This window comes from Notamacropus eugenii, chromosome 1 (assembly GCF_028372415.1).
Source record: "Notamacropus eugenii isolate mMacEug1 chromosome 1, mMacEug1.pri_v2, whole genome shotgun sequence".
Lineage (NCBI taxonomy): Eukaryota > Metazoa > Chordata > Mammalia > Diprotodontia > Macropodidae > Notamacropus > Notamacropus eugenii.
The window spans coordinates 38019314-38037104 of NC_092872.1; the positions used below are offsets into that span (position 1 = coordinate 38019314).

A 17791-nucleotide genomic window follows, 5' to 3' on the forward strand; every position below is an offset into this window, starting at 1 on the left:
TTGGTACATTCAGGCCTACGTGTTTTCCTCTGCATTACGAAATGCACTGAGTTAGAGAAGTAAACAAGGTCAGGAGTAGTCATTCATTCAACAAGGAAAGAATTGGCAGGTCAGGTTCTTGAAGGATTACTTGACTACTTTCAAGGGAGGGAGCACATCATTTGGGCTGCCCTAGAAAACCGGAGCAAGGATACTGGAAATAATGGCAGCTTTCCAGGTGTATCTTAATGGGTCCTTACTTTCTTTTCCTCTCTTGTTTGGCTACATTGTGTTGATTCACATTCTGAAAGGGAGCCGTTTACAGGAATCGGAGTCACCAAAAGGAAAGGATGTTTTTGTAGAATGTAGAGTTATCAGCAGAGAATGTGGATTGCTGTGAATTTCGCTTAGGAGATTTTTTTTTCCCTTTTATGTTGCATTGTCCACTTTGTTCATAGAAGTGAGGATAAGAAGTCACATACCAGGGATTTTGATGATACTTAAAACAATGATCTTTCTTACAAGGTGGGAAACAAATAGAACTGGATTAAATGACATCAAATTCTTTGAACAAGAAACTTCTTGGGGTAGGAGAAAGAGAATGTAACTTTAATTTTAACAGAGCATTTTTTTCTTTGGTTTTGGGGCTTGACAGAGATCTGATCAGTGGATTAAAAACTTTTCTTTGAGTGACTGGTCAGTGTCAGACAAGTTGAGCACGTGATCCTGTCTTCCTCATATTCTCTTTTCATTATCCATCCCTTGTTCTCTTAGAATTTTATTGAAACATCATGTTATGTATGGGATTTGTAGTTTTGGCCTAGGACCCAGTAAGGCATTCGTCCTCCTTAAGTTCCTGGGCAAAAATTTATTTTCCTGGCTTCCAAAACTTACTTGTTTGGCCTTATTTAGCCAAGGTGAACTAAAGTAATGCCCAGTGGTCACCATCAGATAGCATTGATAGTGCCAGAAGAGGAGGATTTCAGTGTCTTTTGCCATAAGATAGGAAGATTGTATTAGGTAGTCTCTAAGGTTCTCTCAGGTGAAAATCTGTGATCCTATGAATTTATTTCATTGTCTTTGGTTAGCTCAGTTACATAGAGTATCTCAGAAAACCAGGATCATGGGTTTTATTTATTGCCAGGAGTCAGTTAACATCACCACGTTCACATTGTTGCTTCACCCTGCCCTCCAGCTAGCCGTCTGACACGTGAAATGTACGCGGTCACTATAAGGAATGAATGTTAATAGCCTGCCTCCGTGAGCCTCTGTAGTAAATAATTTCCCCTTCTGCTTAGCTGAATGTCTTAATTGCACCTGTGGTTTTCACATCATGAATTACAAGAGCCTATTTCATTCTGTTTGTCCTAGGTACTAAAATTGTACTCTACGAACATAGGAAGGATTACACATGACTTCAGAAGTCCATAGTATGCCTAGATTCTGGACGTTTTTGGGAAGTCATTATTATACAAATATACCCCAGGAGACATAAGCCAAAGAGCAAAAAACTTTTAATTGATACAATAATAGAGTAAATAACAAACACAGAGAGGTACAATCTCCTACATATTCCCGTGCTGTTGGTGTGAGAGTTGTCATAACTCCCAGTTAAACTCATGATCCTACAGCTTTGTACATCCCCCCTTGTTCTGCCTCCCAGGAGTCAGCTCTGCCTAGGTTATTTACTCCAACTGCTAAGGTCCCCTCCTGTTGTAACAGTCAGTATTTTAATGCTAAATAGCTTCATACTTCCATATTCCAGGGTTGGAATTTCCTGGAATGTGGCTTCTTTCTCTGAATCTGGGTTTGGAAAGTATATATCTGAAGACTCCCTAGAAATTAGGGGACTGCAGTTGGATGGCATTTCACAGCTAAGGGCATAGCAGTGGTATCAAGAGCAGTGAATTTGAGGTAAGCAGCTAGATATCAAACCGAATAGATAAATTGTGGAACGTGGAGTTAGGAAGATCTGAGAATGAATCCTGCCTCAGACACTTACTATGTGACCCTGGCAGATTATCTCTCTCCATTTCTTCATCTATAAAATGGGGATAGTAAAAATAGTCCCTACCACGCAGGGTTGTTATGAGGATCAGAGATTAACATCATTAACACTTTTTTTGTGGAGAGAGGTACAATAGGCCTATACATAAATGATGGTAGTTTGTTTGGCTGGGACGATGGCAGTTTGATGTCAAGCTCCATGTATGTATAAAGATGTTCTCTTTTCCCTATTATTTCAACTAATCCTGTTATTTTCCCAACAAGAAATAAGACCCAGTTAAAATTGGCAGTCAGGTTAGCTCTCAATTTAAGCGGGTGAAGAATAACATGACATCCAAACTAGATGTTTTGCAACGAGATCGCTCTCCCATGGAGAATCAGAGCCAAGCAGGCTTCAGCTGTTCCAGCAGTGCACAGCTCAGGCCTTTGTCCTGGGTTCATTCTTGGCTCAGAGAGGGTGCCCCTAAAATCTCATGCTATTAGTCTCAACTTAGGAGAGACCTGCACTCTAGCAAAGAAAACAGAAAGATTTTCCAAGCAAGGGTTTCCAAAATAGAGTTTGAAGGCTTCTTTTAAAAAAGATTTTCTTATGGATATCTTTTCATTTTAATAATTACCTAAAACTCTCCTCTGTATATTTCCTCCTTCCTTTCCTAGAGAATTATCACATTTAACAAAGAATGTTTTAAGAGAAAAGAGCCAGAAGGGGGGAAGACACCAAAGTGAATTGATACTTATTTGGAACATTGATCTTTTTTTTAACATCATCATAGCTTTCCACAGTATCTGGCCCCCTCCCTCCCAGAGAGCTATTCCATATGACAAATACTGTTTTTTTTAAAGCTCAAAAAAAGAGAAAAATAAGGAAAAAAATCAGAACTGATCAATATACTGAAAAATCATAAAAACATGTAATGTACATTATCTGGGGAACTTGCACCTCTGCTAAAAGCTATGCTTGCTCTTTATAATTTTGCAATAATCACTTTTGATTTTTGAGTTTGTGTGGTTGTTCCTTCCATTTACATAATCAATATATTTTTTAAAAAGCTGAATTGGGGGCTTTTAGCAAATGACAAAAAGAAGAGAGAAAAGATGGATTTTTTGGCTTCTACGAGAGGGCTATGGGGTTCTGACTTTCACTCTCAGACATTCATAAAATTTGAGGGAAGGATAAATCTGGGTAAAATCTTGGTATTCAAACAGTTCTGTAGGCTATGACGTGCTGTAGCAGATTTGGCTTACCAGTAGACCATTGAGATAATGAGATTAGCACATGTGAAAAGCTTTGCAGACTTTAGAGGTAGCTTTGTATGTCTTAGCTAGATTGTTGTCTAGTCTAACCCCCTCATCTTACAGAAGAGAAAACTGAGACCTGACAAGTGAAATGGCTTCCCCCAACATTTCCTGAACTCCAAATCCGATTAGTAGCTATGCCCCAAACTAAACGTTCCATCTTCTGCCTCAAGGTTATTTTCACTACTTCTCCTACTCCCCCTATCTCTCCCTTGCCAGTACTCGAAGCCTAAAATGCACTGTCTCCTCACATTCGTGTCTCATAATTTTATTTTTTATCAAGGGGTCAGTTCTAGGAGAAGCCATCTATAATCACCCCAGTTTTTAGAGCTCTTACATCTCAAAAAGGCTTGTATTTAATTTTCTTTATATATGGTGTATTGCATGCAGTCTTACAGGGTGAGATCTAGTTCTTCTTTTAAAATAAATTTTAATTGATATTTTCTGGTTCTGTTACTATGATCATCATAGTACCCCAGGTATACCTACCTATACACTACTACGTATATATATTACATAGTATATACATATATATATGCTACTATGTGGTATAACAAGTATACTACTCCTCCCGTATGACAAAGTTTTTTAGAGAGGAAAAAAAAAAGTCAGTCAATATATTGAAAAAATCCAGAAATACGTGCTATGGACCTCCCACCTCCATAAAAGGGTAAGTTGGGGGTATTTTCACATCTCTTCTTTTGAGTTTTACTTGATCTTTATAATTTTGATACATTTACTTTTGCTTTTTTCATGTGTCATTGTCTTCCATTTACATTATTGCAGCTACTATGTATGTTGTTTTCTTGGCTCTGTTTGCATCCATTCATATAGCTCTTTCCATGTTTCTTTGCAGTCATCATACACATAATTTCTTACAGCACAGTAACGTTCATTACATTCATGTATCACAATTTGTTAGCCATTCCCCTGTTGATAGGCACCTACTTTGTCTTCAGTTTTTTGCTATCACAAAAAGTACTGCTATAAATATTTTGGAGTATATGGAGAGGACAAGATCAATTTTATCATTTTCTTTGTATTCCCACCACATAACACAGTCTTGCACATAATATGTTCTTGATAGATTTTTAATGAAGTCAAATCCACATCCTTTGATTTCAAATCCAATGCATTTCTTTTTTTCAACATTCTTTTAAAAATTTACTCATTGAAAAAGTGATATGATACCCATTAAACATGTGAAGTCATGCAAAATATATTTCTGTTTTAGCCACATGAGAAAAACAAAAAATAAAAAGGCAAAAGAAAGTGTAAAAAAATGCTGCAGTCTACACTCAAGAGTTCATGAGTTCTCTCTCTGGAGGTGGACAGCATTTTCTTCCTGAATCCTTTGGAATTGTATCCCAAATCCAATTCTCTTTCACAATTACGCTGCCCTACTGAGTGCATTGCTTCCCGTATTTTATCACTGTTTACCAATGGCTCGAAACAAGATAGCTTCCCCACTGGCTGATGATAATATACAATATATTCAGCTTGGAGGAAAAGTCTTTTCTACTTCTTACCCTTGATAAAGAAGAAAACTATTTGATATTTGACTGCAAGTTAAAATTGCACAGTAATCAATAATAATAATGATAATGGAACTAAGTGTTTCATATTTCACACATTACTATCCATAAAGCAATCTCACGACACATGCAGGGCTAAATTATCCCTGTTGAACTGCTGAGAAAACTGAGGCTCCAAAGGGTTAATGGTGTGCCCAGAGCTATGACCTTGGTCTTATGGTTCCCAAGCGATTACATCATACAGCCTCTTTTCAGGTTTTGTAGCACTAGTAACTGGAGGGGAAAAAAGGGATTTAAGGGGAAGGATTTGGTTTTCAGACTGAAATACAGAGATGGGGCTAAAGTTCAACATAGATTAAAGAAATGCTGTGCCCTTTGAACTTGAGTGGGAGCCATTGGAAGTTATAAGGTCAGTGACATAGTTCCCTAATGCTTATCATTTGGTTTCTTGTACCCTGGAAAAAAATATGCATTTGTGTATACACAGAAAGAAACATAATACATATCCATAGGATCGTATTTGTTCATGCATTATTGGGTTTGAATTTCATTGAAGAAAGCTAGCTTTTCAAAATATACTTAAAGCAAACAGCTCTAGGTAACAGAAGTGGGAAAAAATGTCAAAAATGAAGTTCCAACATTCCTTTTTCTAAAGTTTGAGCCCCTGACCTTTCGTCCCCTTGGCTTCTAGTATGTGAACCCCAGTGGTGCTGCGCCATTCCTTGAAGTCTAATTACAGCTGGCCCAGCTGTAGTACAGGATGCTTGCTTCTGCCTAGCAAGCACCGCTAATTAAGGTTTCCTTCCTGTGAAGCTTCTGTATTACCCCATCCTCCCCAAAGAGGAAATGATACTTTGCTATAGCAGTGGGGAAGCAATTGGCCTTCCTGTGTGATATCTGTGTAGGTGAATTAGCAACGTGACTTCTCTGACATTGCCTTGAAATTCCTTAACTCCCCTTGTATTAGCCAGTAATCCCTCAAGCCAAGCTAGAATTCTTCCCCAGGATGAGTGTCTTGTCTGGTGGCCGGTCATATGTTCTATTTACTTAGTGGAAGGAGGAGGGGAAATCTGAGGCCTATGAATCAGCTAGCTTCTTTAATTCAGTCTGGCATAAAGACACATCTGTTTGGAATTAATTCCCCATGAGTTCCTCTTGTGGGGGAAGGGGAGATGTCCTTTTCCATGAGGAAATTCCAGGGAAAGGGAGGCAGTTAACAGGTTAATGATATTCAAATTGAGTTTAATAAGGTTAATAGTTAGCCTATTAATTATTAATAGGTTAAAAGCCTCCCATAGTGTCTCTGTTCTGCATATGGTAGGCTTTTTTTGTTTTGGGATATAGACTTTTCTCTGCCATTAAAATAAATATAAGATCAAGAGTAAGCAGGTAGTTTTCCAGTCATAATTAAATGGAAGTGGAATCTCTAGTTTCTCTGTTGTTTCTAGAGTAAGAGCACGGTGTTTGTTGAATGAATTAAAAAATGAATGAATGAATGGATGATGGCAACACTTCACCCCAGGAAAATGGCCTCATGTATCAATAAATTTTTGATACAGCACTTTTTGCCTAAGTATCTAAGTCAATCAATATGCTAAATTAAAAGAGGTCAAAAAGTGGGACTTATTTCTGCTGTTCTAATTATTTCTACTAGTTCACATTGAAAAAGAAGAGTCAGAAGTATGTGTTTTAAGTAACTGGCTAACAAGTTCTGGGTAAGCAATCCCTTCTGTCATGAGAGTTGAATAGGCTGATTTCACAGCCAAACTGGATTATGTATTAAATATTTAATGCTCCCATCTGCTTCTGAAAGGACTTGAAGCAGCTTAAAATTTAAAACAATTGAAGAGATTTAAGGAAAAAAAACCAGAAAAGAGATTATTTGAACAAATGACTAACATTTTCTTTTTTAAAAAATTTAATTGTTTTTAGTTTTCAACATTTACTTCCATAAGATTTTGAGTTCCAAAATTTCTCTCCCTCCTTCCCCTCCCCCCACCCCAAGATGGCATACAATCTGATATAGGGTATACATATACATTTATATTAAACATATTTTTACATTAGTCATATTGTAAAGAAGAATTATAACCAATGAGGGAACCACAAGAAAGAAGAGACAACAACAACAGAAAGCAGATAGTATGTTTTGATTTGAATTCAGACTCCATATTTCTTTCTCTGGATGTGGATAGCATTTTCCGTCATCAGTCTTTTGGAGTTGTCTTAGATCCTTGAGTTGTTGAGAAGAGGTAAGTCTGTCAAAGTTAGTCATCGCATGATGTTTCCTGTTACTGTGTACAATGTTCTCCTGGTTCTGCTCAATTCACTCAGCATCAGAGTTCATGTAAGTCTTTCCAGATTTTCCAGATTTTCATCTGCTCATCATTTCTTATGGAACAATAGTATTCTGTCACATTCGTATACCACAACTTATTCAGCCATTCTTCAACTGATGGGCATCCCCTCAAATTCTAATCCTGGGGCTACCACAAAAAGAGCTATTATAAATATTTTTGTTATGGGTTCTTTTCCCATTTTTATGATCTCTTTGGGATACTGACCTAGAAGTGGTATTGCTGGGTCAAAAGGTATGCACAGCTTTATAGCCCTTTCAGCATAGTTCCAAATTGTTCTCTAGAATGGTTGGGTAAGTTCCCAACTCCACCAGCAGTGCATTAGTGTTCCAATTTTCCCACACCCCCAAAACACCGAGCCTTCTAATTGCCCCTATCACCAATCTGGCCTCTCTTCTATCATCCCTCCCTTCCCTTGTCCCCATCTTCTTTTTTGTCCTGTAGGGCCAGATAACTTTCTATACCCCTTTACCTGTATTTCTTATTTCCTGGTAGCAAGAGCAGTACTTGACAGTTGTTCCTAAAACTTTGAGTTCCAACTTCTCTTCATCCCTCCCTCCCTACCCATTCCCTTTGGAAGGCAAGCAATTCAATATAGGCCATATCTGTGTAGTTTTGTAAATGACTTCCATTACAGTCGTGTTGTGTAAGACTAACTATATTTCCCTCCATCCTATCCTGTCCCCCATTGCTTCTATTCTCTCTTTTGATCCTGTTCCTTCCTAAGAGTGTTGACTTCTAATTGGTCCCTCCTCCCATTGCCCTCCCTTCCATCCTCCCCCCATCCTGCTTATCCCCTTCTCCCCCACTTTCCTGTATTATAAGATAGGTTTTCATACCAAAATGAGTGTGCATTTTATTCCTTCCTTTAGTGGAATGTGATGAGAGTAAACTTCATGTTTTTCTCTCATCTCCCCTCTTTTTCCCTCCACTGAAAAGTTTTTTGCTTACCTCTTTTATGAGAGATAATTTGCCCCATTCCATTTCTCCCTTTCTCCTCCCAATATATTTCTCTCCCAGCTTAATTTCATTTTTTAAGATATGATCCCATCCAATTCACTCTGTGCTCTGTGTGTGTGTGTGTGTGTGTGTGTGTGTGTGTGTGTGTGTGTAATCCCACCCACTACCCAGATACTGAAAAGTTTCAAGAGTTACAAATATTGTCTTTTCATGTAGGAATGTAAACAGTTCAACTTTAGTAAGTCCCTTTTGACTTCTCTTTGCTGTTTACCTTTTTATGCTTCTCTTCATTCTTGTGTTTGAAAGTCAAATTTTCTTTTCATCTCTGGTCTTTTCATCAAGAATGCTTGAAAGTCCTCTATTTCATTGAAAGACCTTTCCCCTGAAGTATTATAGTCAATTTTGCTGGGTAGGTGATTCTTGGTTTTAGTCCTAGTTTCTTTGACTTCTGAAATATGATAATCTACGCCCTTCAATCCCTTAATGTAGAAGCTTCTAGATCTTGTGTTATCCTGATTGTATTTCCACAATACTGGAATTGTTTCTTTCTAGCTGCTTGCAACATTTTCTTCTTGACCAGGGAACTCTGGAATTTGGCCACAATGTTCCTAGGAGTTTCTCTTTTTGGATCTCTTTCAGGCAGTGATCTGTGGATTCCTTGAATACTTATTTTGCCCTCTGGTTCTAGAATCTCAGGGCAGTTTTCCTTGATAATTTCATGAAAGATGATGTCTAGGCTCTTTTTTTGATCCTGGCTTTCAGGTAGTCCCATAATTTTTAAATTGTCTCTCTTGGATCTCTTTTCCAGGTCAGTTGTTTCTCCAATGAGATATGGTTTTGTTTTGTGATTTCTTGGTTTCTCATAAAGTTGTTAGCCTTCATCTGTTCCATTCTAATTTTGAAAGAACTCTTTTCTTCAGTGAGCTTTTGAATCTCCTTTTCCATTTGGCTGATTCTGCTTTTTAAAGCATTCTTCTCCTCATTGGCATTTTGACCCTCTTTTGCCAGCTGAGTTAGCCTATTTTTCAAGGTGTTATTTTCTTCAGCATTTTTTTGGGTCTCCTTTAGCAAGGTGTTGACCTGCTTTTCATGCATCTCTCTCATTTCTCTACCCAGTTTTTCCTCCACCTCTCCAACTTGATTTTCAAAATCCTTTTTGAGCTCTTCCATGGCCTGAGCCCATTGAATATTTATTTTGGATGTTGGGGATGCAGAAGCCTTGGTTTCTATGTCTTTCCCTGATGGTAAGCTTTTTTTTTCCTCACCCGAAAGGAAGGGAGGAGATATCTGTTCACCAAGAAAGTAACCTTCTATGGTCTTATTTTCCCCCTCCTTTTCTGGGCATTTTCCCAGCCAGTTACTTGACTTCTGAGTGTCCTCTCCACCCCCACCTCACCTCCAGATCCACCCAGCCAGTGCTTGGGGTCTGAGATTCAAATGCTGCTCCCCAGACTCAGGCCTTTGGGTGGGGGGTGGGGCTGCTATTCAGGGTGAGATTAAGTTCAGGTGCTCAGGTGGGGGTAGGGCTGCCTCAAGGGGCTCATTTCCCTCAGGGGTTTTATGTGGTGACCTTCAACAATGGATCAGAGCTCCTGCCTGCTTTGGGAGCCCCTGTCTACTGCTGCCTCCCGAAGGGGCCTGACTTATGGGGGCACCCTGCTCCCCTCTTGCTGAGCTGAAAAGACCCTCTCACTGACCTTTGGCACCTGTAGGTGGAGGGACCTGCACAGCTGCTGGAGATTCTGTCCCTGAAGCCTGCTTGGATCTGCTCCTTTTGGTGCCACGTGGCCAAGGCAGGGCTGGTGTGGGTCTGGTGGACCTTTCGTGTCAGTTTTTCAGGTCTCTCTGGAACATAAATCTCCTCTGCTCTGTTGTTCTGTGGCTTCTGCTGCTCCCGAATTTGTTGGAAGTTCTTCTTTACAGGTATTTTATGGGCTGTGGGCTCGGAGCTAGCATATGTGTATCTTTCTACTCTGCCGTCTTGGCTCCTCCCACCAATAACATATTTTAAATAATAAAAATAACTCAATTTTTTTCTTTAAAAATATTTTTAAATTAGCAAACTTCTTTTTTCTCCCTCCTAATTTCCCCACCCCTTTTGTGATTGCTATGTGGCACAGTGGATAGTGTGCTGGGCCTATCAAAAATACCTTGAGTTCATATCTGGTCTCAGATACTACCTGTGTGACCCTGAGCAAGTCATTTAACTCTGCCTCAGTTTCCTCAGCTGTAAGACAGGCATAATAATAGCACTGACATCCAAAGTTTATTATGAAGATCATTGAGATAATATTTGCAAAGCGCTTACTATAGTGCCTGGTACATAGTAGGCACTTAATAAAAGCTTGCTTCTTTCTTTGAAAAGAAAAATACAAACAAAACCCTTCTGACAATAACCATAATCAAACAAAACAAATTCCCATATTGTCATATCCCAAAAATTATATATTTCATTATGCATTCATTTCAGTCTTTTGGAGGTTAGCGTAATGGCTTACATTTATATAGCTTTATATTTTGCAAAATTCATATTTTTATCACATTCTATCCTTACAACAACCTGGTGAGGTTGTAACTATTATAGTTTACAGATGCAGAAACTGGGGTTCTGAGAAGTAAAGTGAGTGGCACACAGCTAGTAAGGTCTTTGGGTGATTTAAAGTCAGTTCTTCCTGAGATCAAGACCAATGATCCCTCCACCCTCCCTTTTAGACAGCAGCTTATTGACTGTGTTGGGCAGAGGTCTTTGGGGGCTTTCTGATTTTCTCACTGTGAGAATTAGGGGCAGCTAGGTGGTGCAGTGGGTAGAGCAGGAGTCAGGAGGACCTGAGTTCAAATCTCACCTCAGACACTTGGCACACACTATCTGTGTGACCTTGGGCAAATCACTTAACCCCAATTGGCTCATCCTGGGTCATCTCCAGTCATTCTGATGAATATCTGGTCACTGGATTCAGATGACTCTGAAGGAGAAATGAGGCTGGCGACCTGCATAGCCCTCCCTCACTCAAAACAAAGTGCAAGTCATGTCATCATTTCTCTGATGGCATGATCTTCTTTGGCAATGAAGGATGAACACACACACTGTGAGAAATGGAGACTAATAACTTTGTTCTATCACCTTTTTACTTAATCCTACCAACATTTATTAAATGGTAACTATGTTTCTTTAAGCTATAGTTTCAAAGCACCTTCAGGCATATATATTTTAAGAAAATATATTTCCTTTCCTTTGCTTAAATGATCAGCCCTAGATTATTCAGGATCTTGTTTGAATTTAATTCAATAGACACTTGTATTATAGATTATAATGAACTTTCTTGTGGCAGCAAAATAGCACACCCATAGAATTTTCAGAGAATCTTCTTATTACTGGAAGATGCTTTCGAAGGACCCAAATCGCTTATTTTCCCAAAACCAAGCTGTTACCACAACATCCTTCCTTTGCATAGATATTAAAGGAGTTTTCCTTTTGTTTAAAAAAATGTTTTATGGATGCTTTTTTTAAATTGCTTTCACTTTTGACCCCTTCCTGCCTAGAAATATCCCTAGTAATTTATTACTCTTATGATAAATAAATATGGTCAAGCAACACAAATGAGCTCATTGGCCATGTCTGACAATGGAAGTCTCATTTTGTATCTGTAGTCCACCTCTCTGCTAATAGACAGGAGGCTTGCTTCACGGTTAGATAAGGCAGTGATAGGCATTCTAATATCTTTCTTTGCTGTCTTCCTTTACATTTATTCTAGTTGTCAAGTAAATTGTCCTCCTTGACCTACTTATCTGCTTTTTTGGTGGTTGGTGATAACATTTATTAACCACTTACTAAGTGAAGGGCCCTGAATCAGGTTCTAGAAAGAGAGAAACATCCCAGGAGTTAGTGGTGGAGAGAAGAACCTGTGTATTCAACTGTGCATCAGTTTTTACTTTTTCATAAAAAATAGGATTCAATTTAGTAAATGATGCTTTTCCATTTAGAAAGCACTTTTACCTCTACTATCTTATTTCATAGGATCCTAGGCTCTCCATTAAGAAATTGAGGTGATATTAGAGATTGTGTAACCCATTCCCCTCCTTTTGCCTCATCCTGTTGGATCTACTTCCACATCTCTCACTTATCTACTTCCCTTCATCACCATCATGATAAAGCATTTCAAACTCAACATGTCCAAAACAGAACTGATTATTTTTCCCTCAAAAAAAAAAATCCCTTCCTCTGAACTTTCATATATCTTATAGAACTCACTTTGCCATAGACAGGTAGATGATATAATCAATATAGTCCTGGGTCTGGAGTCAGGAAGACCTGAGTTCAAATCCTTTCTCAGACCTTTACTAACTCTGTGACCCGGGCAACTCACTTAACCTTTGTCTGCATCAAGTTCCCCAAGCATAAAATGGGGATAGTAACGGCACCTATCTCCCAGAGTTATTGCAAGGATCAAGTAAGATAATATTTATTTAAAGCTTAGCGTGATGCTTGGTACATAGTAGGCATTTAATAGATGCTTATTTCCTTTCTCACTCTTATGAAGCGCATCACTATCCTTTATGTAGGATCGCTCTCCTCTCTTTCCTCTCCTTAACTCCTCATCTCCAATCAGTTGCTAAATGTCATTCTACCTTCATACCCTTCTCTCCACTCAAAAAACCACCACCTTGGTTCAGGCCCTTATCACCTCTAGCCTGCATTATTTCTTGTCTGGACCTGCTTGTGATTTTTCTAAGGGTCAGTGATTGGAGAGCAGAGGTCTCACAATGCCCAGTTTGGGAAGCTAGTCCATACTGAACTCTGGTTAAACTGATGGAGAAAGAGAAGGTGGAAATTATTGGCTAAAGTGGAAAATGTAAGATTACCTTAGGTTTTATGCAGTCAATCAATAAAGCCCTTACGGTATACAGAATGCTCTTCTGAGCACTGGGGAAGATCCAAAATTTCAGTAAGATATGATTTGTATCCTTGGGAGCTTACCATCTAATTGGGGAATAAGTGGCATACACATATAACTAACACAAACTACATGATCAATCCATTTGAGAGGTATGAAATAAAAGTGTCATGTGAAGTCCAAGAGGGGAAGGTTGTTATTGACAAGGGAGGATCAGGGAATACACATTTACTCTGTTCAAAACATTTTGGGAGATAGAAGGTATACAGCAAAGGTATCAAAATTCGGGAGTGAAGCCAACCAGATTACAATGTAATTGGTAAATGTTTAGCAAAGTAAATAAGAATGCAGCACAACGTAGTTAATATTAATTTGTGTTTTTCTTAGTCAATTTGCCAAACAGGGATCTGTTTCTGTTTGAGTTTGAAACCACTGGTACAGTGATTCATATTTTCTGTTAATAGGAACAGCTTGGTTATAGTCTTTTCTCATTTTAGGAAAGTGACATGTATATTCCTTCTCTGGAACCTTGCACAGTGCTGGGTCTCCATTAGAGGTTCAGGGAATATTTCCTCATTGCCCTGTGGATTAAGTTAATGTGTTGACTTGAAAGTCAAATTAAGATTGACTTTCTGTAAAGTACCTATGAAACAAGGGTTTCCTAAACTATAATTAGCATTCCTTTCTAAGATCTATTTGCTATTCCTAACATTTCTCCTTTTCTCCACAATCAGGTGAAAATGAAATCCTTGCAACCCTGCATAATATTGCAAGTAAAAATAAGATCTGGAGATCCTACATTGGCATGGGCTATTATAACTGCTCGGCACCTCAGGCCATCGTCCGGAATTTGTTGGAGAATTCAGGATGGTAATGTATTTTCTGAGTAACAACAGATTGGAAATTCAGCAAACACCTTTGCCATTATTTTATTTTTAAATTTTATTTTATTTTCTCTTCCCATTTTCTTTCACCTCTCCCATTGGAAAAAAGAAGAGAAAAAAATCAAACCCCTTATATCAAATACACTTACTAATGCCAATCAAATTCCTGTATTGACCACTTATAAAAATATATGTCTTATTCTATATCTTGAATCTATCACCTCTTTTTTCAGGAGGTAGGCAGCATGGTTCATCAGTCTTTCAAAATTATTTTTCTTGTATAAATGGCTCTCCTGGTTCTTCTCATTTTGCTCTATTATCAATTCATACAAGTTTTCCCAGGTTTATCTGAGATTTTTTCATAATTTTTTATGATTTGCTATTATTTCTAAGGAGGATAATGGGCTATGATTTAATCAGAACTAGGTCCAACTTTCAACTCTGTTTCTGTGTTAATTCTGTGAGTTTGGACAAATCACTTCATGTATTTGAATCTCATTTTTGTCACTTATAAAAGCCAAGAAAATGGACTAAGTGATCTATACTGTTGCTTCTCAAAAGCCTATAATTCTATGATGGTTGGTCATAAAGAAGAGTGGATGCTTGGCAACTCATATTGTTATTTGAGAGACTCTAGAACTGTCTCCCGATCCCCAAATATCTCTCCTATCCATTTATTATTCTGCTCAAAATTCTTCCATTAGAGATTCTTTCCTTTGAGTCTTACTCCTTTAAGGATTTCTTTGAAAATGCAAAACATCCTCAGAAGAGTAAGACGTGCATCTGATGCATACCAAGTTGGTAGTGATCTATCAGATCCTTCCTAAGGGAGCCAGAGGATCTTGGATACTGGTCTTGGGGTTGGTGAAAGAAAGGGAAGGGAAGAAAATAAGTATTCCTATAGTACTTACTGTTTGCCAGGCATGTTGTTAAGCACTTCTTATTTTTTTCCAACTATTATTTCATTTGGTCTTCACAACCACTCTGCTACGTAAGTGGGAGGTGCTATTATTATCTTCATTTTACAGCTGAGAAAATTGAGGTAAATAGAGGTTATTTGCCTAGTTTCACACAGCTACGAAGTATCCAAGTATCCAAGACCAGATATGAACTCAGGCCACTTAGGAAACCAGCTGTGGACCATTCAGTTCTCCCTCTCTACTCCTGAGAAGAACCTTTCCCCTAGTCTACTAATCTCAATTCCTTTGGCATGGCTCCTCTCAAGGCTATGACTGGGTGCTATACTTCCTGTACTACCCACATGATTAGTAGACTAGTGCACATATGCTGTCCTTCATAAAGGAAAGTGGGTTTCTTATTCACCAGTGGTTAGCAATACATTTTGAGTTGTTTTCCAGTTTGTAGAATCAGTTCGTCTTTATCTATGCATGTAGATGGATCCATCTCTATATCCACCGCTATGAGATTTAGAGCCCCATAGTTGAGAGGCAGTAATTCAGTTGAGTCAAGAAGGAAGAGAAAGATTCTCTCTAAGGTCTCCGTTCTAACTTATATGATCCTATACTAAAACAACAAATATGGCCATTTGATCTGTTTTTTAGGCTGCTGTTTTTTAGCTGTTCTGTCTGGGAATGTTGCCTTTGATTGTTTCTGGACATCAGTGGGGTATCTTTAAATATTAAGCCTGGTCCCATGGTGTGATCATAGTTGTTAATCAGCTGTAATTAGAATTGGGCAATAGTGATTTTGGTTTTGTCCCAGGGCACTGAATGCTGACAAAAAGCACAGTCCTAAGCTGCATAAGCTCCTCCAGAGGTTCTCTCTTCCCCCTGACTCATAGCCTCCTGGTAGTGATCTTACACTGATTTTATCAGTCTCCCCTTCACCCCATGGGATGGTGCCTCCCATCATATTCCTCAAACCGAAGTAGCACTTTGTGTTGCTTGCCTTAGACACAAAAATTCCTAGTTATGGCTTGGCCCTGATATAGCACCTTCCATTTTGGTATGCCCAAGTGGCTTGTTAGTAACTGTTAGATCAGCCTGCTCTTATTAGATAGGCATTTTTTTCAGGCTGGAGAAGTAATTACAAGAATAATTACAAGAATAGGTTTGAATTAGCCTTCTGAAATGGTAGTTTTTAGAAAGAGAGAAAGAAGATGAGTGTGTGTGTGTGTGTGTGTGTGTGTGTGTGTATGTATGTGTGTGTGTGAGAGAGAGAGACAGAGAGAGAGAGAGAGAGAGAGAGAGAGAGAGAGAGAGAGAGCACAAGAATGTGCTGTTAAGGGTTTCTTCTTGGCTGTTTCTTTGAATGGTAGACCCCAAGCTTTGTCAAAAAGCAAATGGCTTGTCTTTTTCCTCCTTCAAAAAAAAATCTGTCTTACCCAGTACAATGAATGGGTTGCGCTAGTTCAGCAGTCTTAAATCCTGGCCAGCAGTATTTGCTTTGCTTTCCAATACAGATTATTCACCATATTGCTGGCACTGAGTGAGTGTTTTCACTGATTTTAAACTGACATTTCAGAGGGAAATGACATTGTCTCTTGCCTGCCAGTCATATCTGGTTCTGTACATCTCACAGCAGGTCATGCTGCTCTCCTAAAGCTCAGTATAAACTGGGTGACAATTTTGTACTGTGAAAGGAGGTGGAGGAGCATGCTTGCACATGTTTCCTGATAGTCTTCACATTATCACAATTCTGAATGGTTTCCATAGAAGCAGGACTAACAAAATCCGGTGACGTGATGTGAAAATAAATGAATAGCTTAGCTTCGAAAGAATACAAACATTTGGCTTGCCAAGAAAAAAAAAAGGACACACCAAGATTTAATATTATGGGAATCCAGTATTTCAGATGGTAAAAGCTTTGTAATTTTAGTTACTTACACGAAAGTGTGTGGGTGGGTGATTTTCTTTGGAGCTATTTGGCTCTTCTGTAATTTTGCTTCCAGAATGGCAGTCGGGTGTTACTGGTAATGCCTTGCTGCTTCCCCTTCCCAATTCTAAAGGAAAGCTTAAGGCAGAATGATGGGGAATACTGATTACTTAAAGTAAATGAGGATGCTATATTAAGTGTCTGATTTTCAATGGAGTCTGTAACAGACTGACTTTTTATGTGCGTTGCTTTCTTTCTTAAAGCCGAAAACCTATTTAGGAAGCAAAATAGTGATCTTGTAGGCCTCCTTTAAATAACCAGTTGTAATATAGCAATAATGGACCACAAACTCAGGTTCTGATTCATTTTGTTTTGCTCTGTTGAAGCAGCTTTATCCCCTAATTAAAAAGTGCACATGCCTGTGGGGTCTTCTGCAAGGTTTTCTGAAGAGTTACGCTAAAAACTTAGATAAATTAAAGTAATAGTGTCAGCCACTGAGAAGAATTTGACTGTCCTTGGGTCTGAGATTCTGTTGGGCCATTTGTGAGATGAAATTTGTTTACTTGAACAACTTGAACACTTATATACAATTTCTTATACAATTTTATGTAAAAAGATGTAGGGTATTTAGGGATTTGGGGAGGAAACTCCAGATGTCTCTAAAGAGCTTTAAGATTTGCTCAGCATTTGCAAATGAGAAAATATAAGCACCTGTTTGCTTATAAAAAGCTCTTTTATTTTTCACCTTGAAAGGAGGCTTTCAAATACTGTTTACTTCATCATGCCAATTAGCAGAAATTCAGGACCCAAACTAAGGAAAATTGAAATCCAGTTGAGCATCAGGAAATGGCAAATAAGCTAGGGCAAATTCATATTGATAAAAATTAGTCTGTTATGAAATCCAGTGCCTGGTACATAGTAGGCACTTAAACACTCCTTGGATTGGGTTGGAAGGAAGAGGGAACAGGAATTAATTAGTCATATTACCTCTGCTTGTTGAAAGTCCCCATTCTTGTGATAATCAAAAGTTGAGTAAAGTTATACTC

At 38.5% G+C, this 17791-nt stretch overlaps 1 protein-coding gene across 2 annotated transcripts in view; it reads left to right on the plus strand.

The window, feature by feature from the left end:
- Window positions 1-17791, plus strand: part of GLDC (glycine decarboxylase) — a 117061-nt gene that overhangs the window by 14602 nt on the left and 84668 nt on the right. The window contains exons 1-2 of one of the 2 annotated variants that reach the window (XM_072596927.1): window positions 5063-5226; window positions 13761-13896. In XM_072596927.1, coding sequence (XP_072453028.1) covers window positions 13832-13896 — 65 coding nt within the window. In that variant the 5' untranslated portion in view covers window positions 5063-5226; window positions 13761-13831. Of the gene's footprint in view, window positions 1-5062; window positions 5227-13760; window positions 13897-17791 lie in introns of those variants that run through there. The other variant, XM_072596917.1, reaches the window with a different exon arrangement.